The sequence below is a fragment of the Aegilops tauschii genome, chromosome 1 (genome assembly GCF_002575655.3).
Source record: "Aegilops tauschii subsp. strangulata cultivar AL8/78 chromosome 1, Aet v6.0, whole genome shotgun sequence".
In the NCBI taxonomy this organism is placed as follows: Eukaryota; Viridiplantae; Streptophyta; class Magnoliopsida; order Poales; family Poaceae; genus Aegilops; species Aegilops tauschii.
This window is the reverse complement of record NC_053035.3, coordinates 89,995,341-90,013,287: the sequence shown is the minus strand read 5'-3', so window position 1 is coordinate 90,013,287 and position 17,947 is coordinate 89,995,341. Positions and strand designations below refer to the sequence as shown.

Sequence of the window (17,947 nt, the reverse complement as noted above, 5' to 3'; positions counted from 1 at the left end):
TTTGTTGTGGCGTTTGGCATGATTGTGATCTTCACCTGTTTAGTGGTTTACGAGTGTGCTTGGCCCTTGCTGTATCGGTTTTTGCCGTGTTTTTCGTAATTAAATGGGACAGCAATATTCTTCTGTTCCGTAGTTAACTGGACAACAACATTCTTAATTAATGCAATGTGTATTGCTTTCGCCTCGTGTTTAACAAAAAAAACTCTAGCACTGGCACAATACCCTCTGCATATTTTTTGCTCCCTGTATCATCCATGCCTGCAACAACTTTATAAACTTCACTATATTTTCCATATATGAGATCCATCATGTACAGACTTTGTCCAACTATATTTAGACAGCTACACACAACCATTCCAGCTGTGTTGCGGGAAGCTTTCAGGCTCCAGCAGCAATGCATCAACTAATCCAACACCGGAACTGAATATGATACGGGGCGAATCAGGCAGTTTTGTTGATGGGATCAACAAAAAGTTGGTATCAGACTTCTGAAGCTTTGGACTCCTGAAGTATCTAACAGAAAAGAATGGCTTTGCTTTACCAGTACTGATCTTTTTTTTTGAGAATAACCCGGGGGGTGGGGGGGGGGGGGGGGGGAGCTCCCCCACCTGAATATATTACTCAAAAGGCTGCTGAAGCAGCAAGTACAGAATTACATAGGCACGGTGCAACGTGCAGAGAGGTAGGAACGTCACGAGAAGACGTCCTCCTTGACACTTGTCTCCAAGAGACGGTGTGACCAAAGATCTAAGTCAGAGATAAGGTTCCTGAGGGTTATTACAGAACATTGATCAACATTCCTAAACAACATGTCATTACGTGCTGCCCATATCTTCCATATTAGTGCCACGAGGACGAAGGACCATGCTTTTTTGGGCAGGTGATGAGGTAGGGGGGGCGTCCTAGAGGTCGGAGATGTCGTCGGTCTGCGGCAGGATCCCTAGTCGTTGCCATATCCTATTGGCAAGTGGACATGTGATGAAGAGGTGCATGGAGTCTTCGGATAACCTAGCACACCGGGGGCATATATCAAAGGAGATTATATGCTTGTGGGCAAGGTTAACCCTAGTATTGAGGCGGTCCTTGAAGAGTAGCCAAGCAAATATTTTTAGCTTGTGAGGAGCCCTGGTGCCCCATATGAGAGGGGCGATGAGATCAACGTCTGGTCTAGCCATGAGGGCGCCGTACGCTTGCTTGGTGGAGAAGTCATGGCCTCTGTGTAGGAACCTTTGATCTTCCTCCGCCGAGGGCATGAAGTCCTGCAAAATAGCTAAAAGCGAAACAAGCTCTTGTTCTACAGTAAGAGAGAAACGATTACGGAGGTTAGCTTCGATACCGAAACACAAAATATTAGCCACTTTAACCAGCTCTAGGTTGGCGTGTGAGAAGAGGTGTGGAAAGGTGGTAGCTAGAGGTTTTGGGGTCAACCAGGTGTCAAGCCAAAAGTATGTATGCGATCCACTGTTTGTTAACACAAAGGAGATAGTCTGAAGGGTGGGGATTTGCTGAGCTATTGTGCGACAAAGAAACGAGGTTTGAGGAGCCGAGGGGACTAAGGCATTGGGGTGTTGAAGTTCTAACCATTCTAGCCAAGGTGACTATGCAGAGGAGAGGGCTTTGGCTGCAAATTTCATGAGTAGGCAGTTATTTTGCACATGCAGGTTTTTTAGCCCTAAACCATCGAATTTTTTTTGGTAAGCAAACATTTTCCCACGCAATAAGGCATTGAGCTCCTGAGCAAGCGTCGTCCCCTGCCCAGAAAAAAGCCCTTCTCAGAGAGTCGATGATTTTGAGGGGTTTCTTTGAAATGCGAAACACTGACATGAAGTAGGTGAGGAGGGAGTCTAAAACCGTGGAGATGAGAATGAGACGATCACCTTTGTCAAGCAGTTTAGCACACCAGCCCGTCAATAATTTGCGAGATCATTCTAACAACGGAGCAAAGGCATTGGTAGGAGGTTTGGTTGGGGCAAGGGGTAGGCCGAGGTACGTTTGAGTTGAGGGAAGGGAGCGCGGGAGCAACCCATGGCGAGAGCAGTGGCAGCAGCCATGGTATCATCTGTGTGAAGAGTGGCTAGAGTGGTTTTGGAGAAGTTGATGGTGAGGCCCGTAGCTTGCGCAAAATTGTTTAGGATTACTTTGAGGGTTGTTGCGGCGACAGGAGAGGCGGCTGCAATGATAAGCGTGCCATCGGCGTATTGGAGAACAGTGGGAGGTAAGTGGGAGAAGATTGGGTGGTGGAGAGCAGGCTCTACGTTTTGGAAGATGAGCTGTTGGAGCAGGTCGGCGATGATGAGAAAAAGGTAGGGGGAGGCCGGGTCACCTTGCCGCAGGCCATTCTTGCATTGTATCCAGTTGTCTGGGACCCCATTCAGGAGAATGGCAGCTTTGCCCGTGTGAAGAATGTTTTGGATCCGGTTGCGGAAGTACTGATCATTTCAACATTGACAGGAGCAAAGCTGCAAAGGAATATAAACTTCCATGCTTTATTGTTCAAAGGTAAAAATACATAAAATCACACTACATAATAGGCCATCTAACAGAACAGAGTAGCTTTGCTTCACCAATACTTTACTGTACACATCTTTGCATAGTTTGATGGCACAATAAGTTTCGACATAGAACACAGAAAGAATGCTTGTAAAAGAGGGCTTGCAAAGTTTGACTTGACATACATCTAATACGCGGAGTAAAAAGAGCAATGCTACACACACGGGGAGAGTTTTAGGGGATTCACGGGATAGCTTAGTTGGGATCTCTTGATTGGATAAAAAACAGGGTGAAGGGTACTGTACGCATCATTACATAGTTTGACTGCACAATAAGCTTCAACATAAAACACAGAAAGAATACTTGTAAAAGAGGGCATACGCAAACAGCCCAAACACGACAGTGTGGACATCACAGGAAGCAAGCAAGCCCCATAGTCAAGTAGTGTAGGCTGCTGCACGTATGCTGGTAGCTAGCAACCAACATATACTATACTAGGAAAGGTTTCCCGATGCTCATAGGTGACGATCTTGTACACTCCAAACAAACCGGGAAGAGTTTGCATCCGGTGCATGCTATGGTTGTGCTTTCCTCTCTCAAGCAAGAAACAGAACAGTACTAATCTTGCCTTGCAAGGCAAAGATATGATGAATCCCAATTGGTTACCGACTTCAACAGTTAATGTGTTTATTAATACTGTCAAATCACACCGAAGAAGCGAAAATTTCCGTGTGTTGAAACTTGATCAAAGATGTCACCCAAGCAGCTGTTCTTGGGTTACAGACCTGGAGAAACTTGGCATAGTTTAGCCCTGAAGGCAAAGCAAGTCAGGGCTTATGGGGTGGGGCACTGGCCAGATATACATACTACTAATAAAGGAGCTTGTTTCATGCAGACTGCAGGAATGATGAAATGTTCTAAATGGGAAGCAAGCAAGCAGAGGACATCAAGAATCTCCTTCTCAAGATAATAATTCCCTTGGCTTTTCCCCTGGCAGGTTCTTTTATCTGCGGCCTCATAGCAGATAGAGCAATCAGGCACAGTGACCTAGACTCGTCTGGTAACTCGATCCAGTTGGATCAATCATCATCGTCAGACGGTTTGAGATTGATTCAAGGAGAAGAGGGAGGAGGAGAAATGGAGTCCCCGAACCGGGCGCCGTGGAAGCTGGTGCAAGCGGAGACCCCCTACAGCACCGGCAGGCTCCACGGTGGCGGCCACGCGAGGCGGGCTTCTGTTACTGAGGAAATCACGGTGGCGCAGGACACCGAGAGCTCATCGGAAGTTTCAGTCAACAACCAGAAGTTCCAGGGTGTGGAGGGGACGTCCGCCGGCGCCGAGGAGGTCGAGAGCCTGAAGCGCGTGGTGTCGGCCCTCGAAGAGCGAGCCGCCGGCATCGAGTCGCGGTTCCACGACTACTGTGACGCGAAGGAGCAGGAGTCGACGTACCAGAAGATGCAGATCATGTGCCTGGGGATGAAGCTGGAGCTGCTGGAGTCGCAGAACCAGCGGCTCGAGGCGGCCGCCACGGAGATCCGGGCGGCCGCCGAAGAGTTCGCCGTGATGCGGGCGAGCCTCGACGCGCTGCAGAGCAAGTTCAGGAAGGTTGCCAGGAAGAGCAGACAAGAGTTCGACGCCATTGATGGAAGGATCCTGGCTTTGGATGCCCGGGAGGCAGAGATGGCAACGAGGTGCCGAGGCTTTGAGCAGCTCATGGCGGAGATGAAGGAGCTGGTTTTGCAGCTGCAGAAGGGGAAAGGAACAGACAGTGAGGTACGTATTGTCTTCTTCGCTTCATCGACATTTCCTTCCTCCATTTTCGTCTGATCAAGATATTCCTTGTGCGTGCACGGCATAGAGCGTGGAGGTCGCCGTGGAGAGGAGCATGCGGAAGCTGTCGAGCAGCAAGGACCTGCTGGACGGTATGGAGGTGCTCCGGGACCGGTGGGCGGCGGACATGGAGGAGCTGATCTACCTCGGCTGGATCACGGCGTGGCTGCAGCACGACCTCCTGGTCAGCGACGGCGAGGGCGGCGCCGCCAAGGGCCCGGTGGCGATTGGGGACGACGACAATGACGCCGACCCGACGGCGGAGGAACAGCGCAAGAAGGGGGAGAAGATGGTGGCGGTGGCCGCGCCGATCAACGAGGTGGAGCTCCGCAAGACGTCGTCCGACGCGTCGTCGTGCGCCGCGGGAGAGGAGTCGTGCATGGGGCTGGCGGGCTGCAGGACAGGGATCGGACGGCCAAGATTGCTCCGCAAGATCAGAGGGTGGGCCAGGGGAAAGGGTCCAATCAAGGGCAGTGAGTCATAATTCATGGACGCGTCTAGCGGGCAGCCGTTGGCCCGCTAGCGCTTCACAGCGGCCGGCTATTAAATGAAAAGTGTTTGTCTCTTTATCCCAATTAAGAAAAATTTCTATGGTCCCAGCTAGTTAAACAGAAAATTCCAACAGACATGCGTCCGGCTGTTCCTACTTTTAGTGCATGGACGCACATGGCTTTGTATCATTTAATTCACGATTTACAAATTTCAAAAAGCCATAACTTTCAAACCGCGCATCAAAATTAAGATCCGTTTTCACCCTCCGAATCCTCGCGACGAGATCTTTGAAACTAGATCCTGCATGGCTATGTTTCGACGAATTTTTTGTGTGCAATTTAGTGCCTCGTTTTGTGCAACTGCCTAGTAGTTGATGTGCAACTAGCTGACCGTGGATGTGCAACTTTTCACCTATCCCGTGGACGTGCAGTTTTCACTGATGTCACCTCCACCCCCTCAAACTACCCCTTCACGTGAGATGTGCAATTTCGTCTGTTGCGCAGGCCAACTGCCTAGTAATTGATGTGCAACTTTCCCCCTGCCCGTGGATGTGCTTTCACTTTTTGCTGTATCCGCCAACTTCCTAGTAATGGATGTGCAACTTCGGATACTGCCACAACCAAATGTCTAACAGTGAGAGCAACTTTTGATCGTACCCCCATGGATGTGTAGTTTTTTCTTCTAGCAACCGGTCCAAACCACCCCTGTTTTTGAGATTTACAACTTTAGCACCCTGTCTATAAGCAGCTTTTCACTATCCTCGTGAATATGGAATTTTCACCATTCAACTATCCCTGCCTGTGAGATGTGCAACTTCGCATGCTTTCTTGGCCAACTGCCTAGCAGACTATGTGTAACTCCGTTTGTTGCCCTGGCCAACCGAAACTGCATATCCACAAGCAGGGAGAGGAAATAGTTGCACATCGACTAATAATCAGTTGGCTTGAACAACATACTGAGTTGCACATATCCCTAATAGGGGAGGTGGGCAGAGTATGCCAACAGTAGACATCCACAAGTAGGGAGGAGAGTTGCATATCTACAACTAGGTAGTTGGCCGGGGCAGTAGACTAGTTGCACATCACAAAAGTCGGTTGTTATGGTTGCTATGTTGTAACCTCATTGGAAGTTCGATCATGTAGCTCTAAATTTGGTTTTGAAAAACAGTTGCATCATGCAGTACTAAAGTTGCACAATGCAGTACTAAAGTTGCACCATATAGCCTTAAACTTGGCATCGAATCTTTTTCGTCAAAACATACCCATGAGGAATCTAGTTTCAAAGATCTCGTCGCGAGGATTCGGAGGGTGAAAATAGATTTGAATTCTGATGTGCGGTTTGGAAAATATGGCTTTTTGAATTTTTGAAAACCCAAAATAAATACATATGGATCTGGTCGTTTCCAAAGTAAAGGGACGGTGTGAAGACATTTAATGCTGTAGTCACATGTACTAGCGGACAAAAAAATTAAGCATGCATGCGCTGTGAGCCAGGCCGTTCGTTTCCTCTAAAAGATGCGCGGCCACTTTTTAGATTTTGGGATAATTCATTGGTGCTGATTAATTTGCTTGTGACCACTCGTGAGAATGATGTATGTTTGAGTCAAATTGCATTGTTGCAGTAATAAATATGGTGCATACGATGTGTTTTTTACAGAGTTCAATTGACATACACGCACATACACCCCAATGAACTCACACAACTCTACATCTATGAGCACCTCCAAGATACTGAGCTAGCACAACATCTTGAGATTGACAAAGTGACGCCGCATTGTCGACGGAAACGCACTACTAGAAAAATGCCTGTTAGTGGCACACCTATTTTGGCCATTAATGGTGCACTATAGGTGCGCCACTATTACCACGCCACTAGTAACAAATACTAATGGCGCACCTCTGGTGCGCCATTAGTATACCAGATAATAGTGGCGCACCTGGCAGTGCGTCATTATTATGTCCAACGGTGCGCCATTACTATGCCTCCTAGGGGGCCATATTTACCTTCACGTATGCCTCCAAGTGCGCCATTACTATGCCCCATAATGCGCCACTGGTATTTAGCCCTGGTGCGCCACTAATGCTCAATATGGTGCGCCACTACTATGAATATTAGGAATTATTATTTTTTGCTTTTCTGGTATTTGCACAGGTTACAAAATATCTAGTATTCGCACAGGTTACAAAATACACATTACACAGCACAGAATATAAACATCACACAATAGAATTCATCATATTAGTCTCCAAATTTGAAATAGCGAACAAAGTTCAAACATTAGCCAAGTTTAGGTCTCGAGACATTAGCAAAGTTCATCATATATATTAGCCGAGTTTGTCGTCACATTACAAAGTCGATATCGATCATCTAAACTACCATCACATAGAAGAGAGCTGCAGTCACGATGAGCATCATCGCGATGAAACTGGTCTTCATCCGGTTCCTCCTCCATTCCCTCCTCTCTCCCGCTAGATAGCGCGCGTATCTAGCTTCCGCCTCCGCCCTAGTGGTGTACCCTTTGTAACTGTTATCGCTGAAACGGTGAACCTGTCTCCGACACTCCTCCCAGTCGTCGTAGACTCCGGGAACCTTACCCTTGTACACGACATACGACCACATCTCTATGCACTAGACAAACAAAACGTTAGTAGCAATTCACAGACAATATATAAGCAATATATAAGTATGCAACAAAAGGATCGGAAGAGAAAAGCAACACATTAATAGCACGATTCATGGTCCTACTAATAAATAGCATCGATTACATATAAGTTGAACGACTGTCCAAACTAAAGAGACATACAAGTTCATTAAAGTTTAATTACAACATGAGCTAATCGATATTTCAGAACTACATAGCATCATTACTTTCGACTCGACTCAGGGACCGGAGCGTGGATGAAGACGCCGTCTTTCGTGATGGTCACGAAATCGCGATCGTTGTCAGCCTGCATTTGTAGCGTTGTTTCTATTTCACTGTTGTACGGTTGATATTTAAGGTAGAACTGCCCCGAGGTATGAAGGACATCTTGATGGATGATTTTCACAAACTCCGACTGGATGCGAAAGAATTCTTGTCTGATGTCCGCGTCCTGGATTGCTGACAAGCGTGCGGCCCAATCTTTGAGATTAGTTGGTAGCAGAAGGTGATTATGGTCCCGTACGATCGCCCGCATGTGATGGAGAGCGTAGTAGGCATCCTTCTGACCGCCAGGCGGCTGCTTGACGCAGGGGAACGTCGTTACGTGGGTGAACACGTGCTTGCCGTACCTACAAATTGGCCTCCTGAAGGTGCCTCCAGATTTGGCGTAGCCGGGGAGAGCATCATCAAGAACTTTCTTGATATTTGTGTAGTCTTTCTTCGACTGACGGTCCGAGTCGAAATACGTGGCCATGGAATATTTCGGGCTTAAGAGGATGAGTGTGCAATGTGTGTCACTACACAAAACACGGAATGTTAGAAAAAAAAGAACGATCAAAATCTAAGAAATCATATGTTACGGGGCGGTGAGGGGATGACTTACTTGGGAAAGTAAGGCACGAGGAAGTTATCCTTATCTGGGTTCGCCAGAATGACGCTTTCGAGGTATGAACTCGTGACTTGCCGGTCCCCAGCGCTGCCCAAAATCTTGGCACGCATGTAGAAGGGGTCGACTATCATGATGTCTGGGGTCACGTCTCTAATGATCCGCATCTCCATACTGAGCGAAAATAGCCGAATGAAGGTGTAGTGCAGCGGATGAAGGTTAAACATAGCGAAGATGTCATCAAACCGCAGGACGATCATACGCCCGATGTTGCTATCGACAAAGCCCTTGCCCTCTGGCACCTTGGCCACGAAAATCGGGTATGTCACATCATTCTCGGAGAGACGCCGCTTCTCCAAAGAAAGAACACTGTCATGCAGACTCCGCATAGCACCGGTTGCAGCATTGAGCAGATTAGTCGGTAGCATCGGCCTACCCGCCACATGCACCCTCCTCAAGATATCCTTAGGTGAAGGTGGCCCGTCCTGAGCACGGATCGTACTCGGTGCCGGCTGGCTCGCACCCTTGTTATTTTTTCTTTTCCGTCCCTTCTGCTTCTTCTGCTGTAATGGGATCGAGTTCAGAGACCACCTTCTTGAGTGTGTTGGGGCTGATAATATTTCGCGCCTCGGCTATCTGAGGCTCGATGAAGGCGGCAGCTGGAGGCGTCTCCTGAGAACTGAACGCCAGACGACGCCTGTTGCAATTGGGTTTCTCCGCGGTACCAGCTAGATCGCGATCGTCTTTTGCAGGGTTGGGTTCTTGAGAAGGAGGCCCCAAGAATTCGTCACTGTACCCATCATGTTCGTTGAAGTACTTATCGACGTTGGAAAATGTACCGTCGTCGTCGTCCGGATCCTTTGCCATATGCATGTCCGGATCAGCTGACGGCGGTAGCGTTGCGGCGGTCTTGCCATGGCTTGGCGCCGGCAGACTGGCGGTGTTGTCTGTGGGGTGGTGTCCCCCGTCCCCAAACGAATCTGGCTCTTCGGCCAAAGCATGGACCAGCTTATGCAGGTGCTGAGGGTCATCACATCATCTTCGTCGGCCCCAGGGGGCCGATACGGAGGTAACAAGTCGTCGCAGCCCCGCAGCACTCGAACCAGTTGAACCCTATACACGGTGGGTGGCATCGGATTACCGTGGAACACGCGGTTGCCCGGTTAAACGATTCTGGCCTTGGCGACATCGATCAACTCGCTGCCCACGAAGTGCAGGAGAGTGCATGGAACATCGACGGCACCCTGCGAAAACATGTAGGGCGTCAGGGATGCCCAGTCAAAGGCAAGGAGATGAAGTCATCGGCCGTGAGGCTTAGTTACTGTGATAGCGTCGAGCTCGGCTAATGTCGAGGCACCTCCAACGGCGGGCGTGCAAGTGACGGAGGGACCGCTTGCTGCCGAGGTGCCGGCCGGCGTATTCTTCCCACACCCGGGTGCATTAAGCTCCAATGCCGGCGCCGACGCCGGAGACACCAATGGCGCCGCCGGCGCGTTGTGCGAGTTGCTGCCCGTGAAGCTGGGAATGGGGGGCGGCCCCTGTTGGCCGCCCACAATCCACGCCTGCAGCCCCTCAATCGAGGTAGGCACAATGGCGGTGACCGTCGCTCCCGGTTGGTCTCGCACTTGCTCTTCGACTATCTCCGGAATCCGCGCCACTTGTGCCTTGAGTTCTTGAACCTCGCGCTCCTGGCTTTCCGAGCTGGTCTTTCTCTCCTTTCGCCCAATGTTATAGTATTCCGACCATTTCGTGGACAAGCCTTTGCCGGCCACACGACCAGCAGACGACGGCTTACTGAACTTATCCTTGTGTTTCATTATGTTCAACGCCCTATTTAAAGTGGTGTCCCAAGGGGAGCTCTGAGACGACCCCGCGCTACTGCTTTCAGTGTCTTGCGGAAGGAACGTGAACCATTTGGAAATTTGGCTTCATTAATTAGAATGCAACCATATGGAGCTAATAACGCGGGGGTGTATTCCTTACCAGAACAAGCTCAAGCGCCTTGGTCTTTGGATCTGTGGTAAGCTCCTTTGTTACCAGGTCCGCCTTGTACCGGGCCCTGACATAGTTCCTGGTCTGCTTGTCACGGTATTTATCGAAGAAGGGCGGTAGGCCTTGCTCGGCACGCTCCGCGTCCTCCTTGTCCCATATAGGTTCCGCCACTCTGTAACCGCCGGGACCGAGTTTGTGGACCCCTAAGTTCAAGTCCTGCATATCTTTCCCCCACTGACTTGATTCCGCAGATGCGTTGCTCTCGCACTTGATCTTGAACTCCAGGTAGTCAGCTTCGCTGATCGAAGGATTTGTCTCCTTGATCTTCTCATAACTATCACCTCTTAGAATCCTTCTCTTCACCGCGGCTCTCCAAGTAGCCAGGGCCGTGCTCATCTTCGTGAGGGCGACACTGTTCACTTTATTCCCTGAGAGGCGTGTGTTTGCGAAGTCACCGGGGAACTTGTATCGTTCGTGTAGCTTCGTGAAGAGGAGGTTGCACAAATTCCCTCGGTCACGATGCCTTAGGTTCTCGGTATTGATCGAGATGGTGCTTCGGAGAATGCACCCGAGTTGTCCCGCGTACCCACTGACTAATTCTTTGGGCGCCGTTGGATTCCCACTAGAGGACACTTCAGTAAATTCCTCCTTGACGGTGCCGAGCATGTTCGGGCGCCGGTACTTCCGTTGCCTCTTCGGTTGGCTGCCATCTGTGCGTGCGCTGCCATCATCAGTGGTGGCATCCTCGGCGGCACCATCAGTGGTGTCATCCCCGACGCCACTAGGGGTTGTGTAGTCGGGATCGGTGTTTTCCGCGGCGTCCTCATAGCGGTGAGGTTCTTCCTCCATCTCCTGGGACAGCTCCCAGAATGCCTTGCCCGAACCGCCGGCCGCATCGTTGTGGGCCATGTTCGCTCTAAATAGGAAAAAAGTTTGGTCAAAAAGTTGGTTATTGTCAAGGAACAAGACTCTAAGTTGACCATATAACCTAATTCTCGAGGAATGTCACCAAAAAGTTGGTTATTGTCAAGGAACAATTGAGAGATGTTTGTGATATTGCCTAGGTGTTTTGGGATGGAACCTGTTAGTGTGTTGTTGCTAAGGTCCAAGTCCACGTTCTCAAGGTAACCTAGTTCTTGAGGGATGTGTCCAGAAAGTTGGTTGCTGCAAAGATACAAGGCTGTGAGTTTGGTCAAATTGCCTATGCTGTTTGGGATGGAACCTGTTAGTGTGTTGTAGCAAACAAACAACTTCTCTAAGTTCTCAAGATAACCTAATTCTCGAGGGATGTGTCCAGAAAGTTGGTTGTTCTCAAGATCCAAGGTTGTGAGTTTGGTCAAATTTCCTAGGCAGTTTGGGATGGAACCTGTTAGTGTGTTGTAGCAAAGCCACAACTCCTCTAAGTTCTCAAGATAACCTACTTGTCGAGGGATGTGTCCAGAAAGTTGGTTGATGTCAAGATACATGCTGATTAATTTTTGTTTCGGCTGAGAATCGGGCACCTTCTAGGTCAAAAAAATTGGGCATGACCTTTGCTAATTTTCTTGACCTAGGAGTGCCCCATTCTCAACCGATACGGAAATTAATCAACATTTCAGGAGAAAGGGGTCATTTCAGAAGTTGACAAAATTCAGTGAGATTGACCACAGAAAGATTGCATCCTTTGTTATTGACCATAGAAAGATTGCATCACAGTTTACAAAGTTCAGAAGATCTAAAGTAGCAGCAGCATCACTATGACATATCAGGGCTTTATACAACATTTGCAAAACAAGATTGCATCCTTTGTTATTGGTTTCCTTGCAATGAGATTGACCACAGAAAGGTCAATTTTCTATTTCCGAAGTCACCGCAAATAAAGAAATCAAGGTCATTTGAAAATACAACACAGTATCCTTACATTGCATCACACGAACAGAATAAGTCATACAAATGAGTACTTCAACATAATTGATGGAAACTACACAGGCAGTACAAACAACCTACAACATGCTGTCTAGATGCTTATAGTCACAGTAGTCTTACTTTGCTATAATGCTCAAGAAAAGAAGCATCAGTGACAGACTTCCATCCCAGTATCTTCCCTCAAATCAAGATTAGACTACTTGAAGTAATCAAATAATTTCGAAATAGATTAACCAGTGCTATAGGCATACAAGTACTAGAACACACACCAGGCAGTTTTTATAATATTATCAGAAAACACACATAGTGGTTTCAGTTAGGTAGCAGAGTGTTTGGAGTACTGAAACTCAATTAAGCTAGGTAGCATCAAGTTGTGCATCTGATCATATAAAATAGGATAGGGTTAATTATTCAGATCATCTATGTTTGGAGTACCGAAACTCAATTAAGCTAGTTAAATGGAGTTCATCTACTCACTAGTAGTACTACTAATTGGCAGTACTTAAACAAGTTAAGCTACTCACTACAGTACTGGCTACTCACTTAAGCTAGCTAGAAGCTACAAGTTAAACACATTTGTAGCACTGAGAAATAATGCAACTAGCAGCAAGGAGTATAATGGCAATCATGTAGCAACCATGTCCTTCCCTTCATATATTCATGATATAAATGGATTGTTCTACCTAGTAGGTTGTTGGAAATTCAGTTGCTTTTTCATTAGGACTGGCAACAACACTAGCCCTTTTTTACAATGTGAGGCATGTGAATCAAACTTTTTTATACCATGTTGCCTTAGGCCAAATCAATTATCTGTTGGTTCAATGGTTGTTTCTTTCCCTTTTTATAATTGCAAAAATCTGGTCACAGTGGTTATTTATTTAGATGGATTTCATATATTCTGCTACTGTTTTACAATGTGAGGCATGAACTGTTCCCTCTTCTAATTATCTTGTATCTGACAGTAGCAAAAATCTAAACTAAAATCTAGCATATGATCTACACAAGAACACCACAAGAATATTAAGATTCACAATTCCAAACAACACAATTTAAACAGACGGCACAGGTTGGCACCTACGGCCTGGAAGTGATCCATGGAAGAACTCACCTCGATGGACGCGGTCGCAGACGAGGTCGTAGACGGCGGCGGAGCAGAGACGAGGTCGCAGACGCGGTCGTGGTGCTCCAGTGGACGCGGCTGCATCAATCATTTGAATTGACATTTAATCAAACACCTCACAGGCAAGAACAGAAGGTGGAGACAGAGAAGAGAGGGGATCGAGCAGAGAGGGAGAGGGCAAGGAGGGAGGAGCAGAGAGGGAGAGGGCAGGGCGCGGTGGCTCACCGGTGACGTCGGGGGAGAGGCCCCGACAAGCACGTCTACAGCGGCGAGCATGTCTACTGGGGGCGGGCGAGCACGTCTACAGCGTCGAGCGCCGTCGCGCCCTGCTTCCGCGGCTCGCCGGCCCGGTGTTGAAGCAGATTCCGCCCGCCGCCTTGCCTGTCGCCTCGCACGGTGGAGCTCGAGCGGAGAGGCGCCGCGGGTTTCTAGGGTTTTGAGGGCTGGGAAGGCAAGGGAGGGGGTGGGTGCGGCGAAGGCGAGGGAGGGGGTGGGTGGGGGCAGCGGAGCCCGGGAGCGAGGTCGCCGGTGGGTGGGGGCGGCGGCGGTGGTGGAAGGGGATCGGCGGCGGTGGCGAGAGGCGAGGGGCGAGATGGGAGAAGGACGAACGGCTGGCAAGATGGAACGTCTTGGATATTTTAGTGGGGGGAAGGTTAGCAATGGCGCACCGTCTAGGGGTGCGCCATAAGTACCGTGATAGCAATGGCGCACCTTCCCCTGGTGCGCCATTACTAACTTTTTTTGGATTTTTAGTTGCATCTAAGAATTTTTTTAGAAAATGACGATAAATTTTAAAATGTTACGATATAAGTAGTTATTACTAATTTTCAAATATTTGTGTTGCAAAACATTTGTGAATTGGTAAAACATTTATGAATATGAAAAAATATCATCAAATTTGAAAAAATATTCATGAATTCAAAAAGTGCCCATGAAATTTAAAAATATTCATGAGTTCAAAAAATATTAACAAATTCAATACTTTTTGTGAGTTAGAAAAATGTTCACATTTTAAAAAAATGTTTGCAAATTTAAGCAGGAAAAGGAACACTGAAAAATAAAATACCTGAATAAACATAAATAAAAATTTGTATATCAATGGCGCACCTCCTAGGGGTGCGCCATAAATACCTTGATAGCAATGGCGCACCTTCTCCTGGTGCGCCATTAATAACTTTTTTTTCACCAGAATAAACATAAATAAAAGCAATTAAAATACCAGAAGAAAACACAAAGAAGCCCAAGGTGCCTGTAAATGATGATCTGCAACAAAACAAGAAGAAATGCCATTTCCATATGTCGAAATACAATCGAGAAATGAAGGCTACAATTTAAATACAATCGATCTTAGCTATCTTTTCATAATCTTCTTGCCCTTCTTTTTCGCAAATGGAGTTCTTCTCTTGAACGGACGTCCTTTAGGTAGGGTGGTCCTGCTTCTTCTTGTGGTGTATGGTACTTCATCGTCGTCGTCATGTTCCATCTTCGGGTCGCCGTACTTGTCGAAGTCTTGCTCATTGGCGACTCCATCCATTCCGATGATCTTCCTTTTGCCTCTCCTCACGACAACACGACTGGGCTTTGACGGGTCGGTAATGAAGAAGCATTGGTCCACTTGGGAAGCCAGTAACCATGGCTCATTTTTCACGGTGACGTTTGCGCCCGCGGTCTTGGATTTGGCTTCGGGTATAACCATGGTTGTGAAATACCGGTCTTCTTTTAGAACGCTCTTGGCCCATCTGACACGGAACATCGGGACCTTCTCTCCAGCGTAACTCAGCTCCCAGATCTCCTCGATCCTTCCCTAGTATCTGTCCTTGTCGTTACCGGTGTAGGATTCCATCGTTACCCCGGAGTTCTGATAACCATCGCTCTTCATGTCCTTTTCCTCAGTGTAGAATGTGTAGCCGTTGATATTGTACGCCTCATAGGTCATCAGGTTGTGCTCGGCGCCCTGTGACAAGGCGAATATGAGTTTTTCTTCCGCGGAAGAATCCTCATGTAAAGGGTACGACAGAAGCTTCTCCCTGAACCAACGCGTGAAACATGAGTTGTGCTCTTTGATTATATCTCCGTCCGTCCTCTATTGGCCTCGGTCATTGTACGTCTTCTCAATAAAGGTTTTGTGCTCTACCACCCAAGGATCGACCACGTCTATATGTTGTAGCGCGACTAGGTTTGCTCTTTCAAAGTTGGCGAGTCGACCCTCGAAGTCAACACATTTCGCGGCGACCCTCGCGGTGACCCCATCCAGCGAGCCTGCCCAGGTGCCTGTTGACGGGCAGACCAACGGGGTTCTCGATGCCTAGATAATTCATGCAGTAGGAGATGCACTCTTTGGTCAGAAAGCGCTTGGCTATGCTTCCCTCTGGACGTGACATGTTGCGAACGTATCCTTTGATGACACCATTCATCCTTTCGAACGGCATCATGCTGTGCAGGAACGTCGGCCCGAGTTGGATGATATCCTCCACGATATGGACCAGCAGATGCACCATAACGTCGAAGAATGCGGGCGGGAAGTACATCTCAAGCTCGCATAGTATCTCCACGATCTCTTCCTGTATCCTTCTGAGTTGCCTCACGCCAACCGACTTCCGAGAGATGACGTCGAAAAATTTGCATAGGCCAAATAGCGTTTCACGGACGTGCGCGTCCATGATCCCACGGATTGCAACTGGAAGTATCTGCGTCATCAGCATGTGACAGTCGTGAGACTTCATCCCGCTGAACTTCTGCTTCGCTGAGTCTAGGTATCTGCTTATCTTTCCCGCGTAACCGTAAGGAAGTTTTACTCCTACGAGGCAGGTGAAAAACTGCTCGATCTCCTCCTGACTTAGAGTGAAGCACGCGGGAGGGCAGTCATCTCCGATCTTCTTGGCCTTTTTTCCTTTGCGACGACTTTCCGTATCCTTTGCCTCATCATCATCATCATCATCATTAGCGTGAAGCTCCTCCCTGATGCCCATTGATTTCAAGTCTGCCATTGCTTTCGGCCCATCTTTGGTCCTCTCTAGCATGTTGAGCAGGGTACCAAGCAGACTCTCGCACACGTTCTTCGTGATATGCATGACATCAAGGCTGTGAGGCACACGGAGGTTCTTCCAGTACGACAAGTCCCAGAAAACAGACCTCGTTTTCCATACCTTCAGCAGGGGCTCTGGCGCCTTTCGCTTCTTTCCCGACGGTGGGCACTCTTTCCAATTTTTCAACAGCTCGTCTATTTCCTCGCCGCTCCTCGTACGCGGGCGTCTTCGGGGTTCGGTTTCACCATCGATCAGATCCTTGCATTTTCTCCATGAGTCATCGTCGCGAAGCCACCTTCGATGTCCCATGAACACGGTTTGCGAAGACCCGGGATCTCTATCAGCTGGCGATACGTTGTGTCGTCCATGCACCTGACGCATGCAGAAAATCCGTGGACCACCTGCCCCGCGACATATCCGTAACCGAGATAGTCGTGCACTGTCGTGAGTAGTGCGGCTCTCATAGGGAAATATTCTTTCTCTGCGGCGTCCCACGTATTGGCTGGCGTTTTCCACAGCGTGCCTAGCTCTTCTTTCAGCAGCCCCAGATACAGATTGATGTTGTTCCCTGGTTGTTTCGGCCCTTCAATTAGCATACTCATGTGAATGTACTTCCTCTTCATGCACAACCAGGGGGAAGGTTGTACATCCACACAAACACAGGCCAGGTGCTATGTGTGCTTCTCTGGCTACCAAACGGATTGACTCCATCGGTGCTTGCGCCCAGCACGATGTTCCTTGGATCATCCCCAAATTCTGGGTGTTCGAAGTTGAACGCTTGCCACTGGCTCGCATCCTTAGGGTGACTCAGCATCTTGTCTTTTTTATTTATCTCCGGATCATTTCCGTCATCTTCTCGCTTCTTCTCCTCCCTATCCGCGTGCCAACGCAGGAGCTTTGCTAGCTTAGGGTCCGCGAAATACCGCTGCAGACGAGGAGTGATCGGAAAGTACCACACCACTTTTCGAGGAGCTTTCTTCCTCTTCTTGTATCGAGTGACGCCGCACACCTGACATATGGTAGACTTCGCGTGCTCGTCCCGATAAATGATGCAATTGTTCGTGCACACATGGTATTTCACGTGCAGTAAATCCAAAGGACACACGATTTTCTTCACCTCCTCGAAACTGGTCGGGCACTTGTTCCCCTTGGGAAGACGTTCGTGCCAGAATGACATATTCTCGTCGAAGCATGCGTCGGTCATTTTGTGTTTTACCTTCATCTCCAGAGCCATCAGCGTTACTTTTAGGCGGGTATCCTCGGGCCTGCATCCTTCATACAATGGAGTAACCGCGTCTATCTCCAGTTGATCCAGCTTGGCTTTCTCTCGGGCGGCAGCTCTTGCGTTACCCGTCTGCTTGAGAAGCAGCTCTTGAATATGAGGGTCCTGCACCCAGCCCATCGATGGTCCATCGTCGTCTGCTCTGGCATCTTCATCTTCATGATCATGCCCTTCGTCTTGATCTTCTTCATCATCATGTCCGGCATCTTCTACATGATGACTGTGTCCTGCATCTACTTCGTGATCATGTCCTAAAGATTCTTCGTCTTCTCGCCCGCCCTCG

The 17,947-nt window shown here is 48.5% G+C and overlaps 1 protein-coding gene across 1 annotated transcript; it reads left to right on the top strand.

The window, feature by feature from the left end:
* The first annotated feature begins 3,375 nt into the window (after positions 1–3,375).
* LOC109747736 (uncharacterized) lies at positions 3,376–4,912 on the top strand. Its single transcript, XM_020306772.4, has 2 exons — positions 3,376–4,263; positions 4,349–4,912. Exons 1-2 carry the CDS (start codon positions 3,412–3,414, stop codon positions 4,802–4,804), a joined length of 1,308 nt encoding a protein of 435 aa, XP_020162361.2. The 5' UTR covers positions 3,376–3,411; the 3' UTR covers positions 4,805–4,912.
* Positions 4,913–17,947: the final 13,035 nt, after the last annotated feature.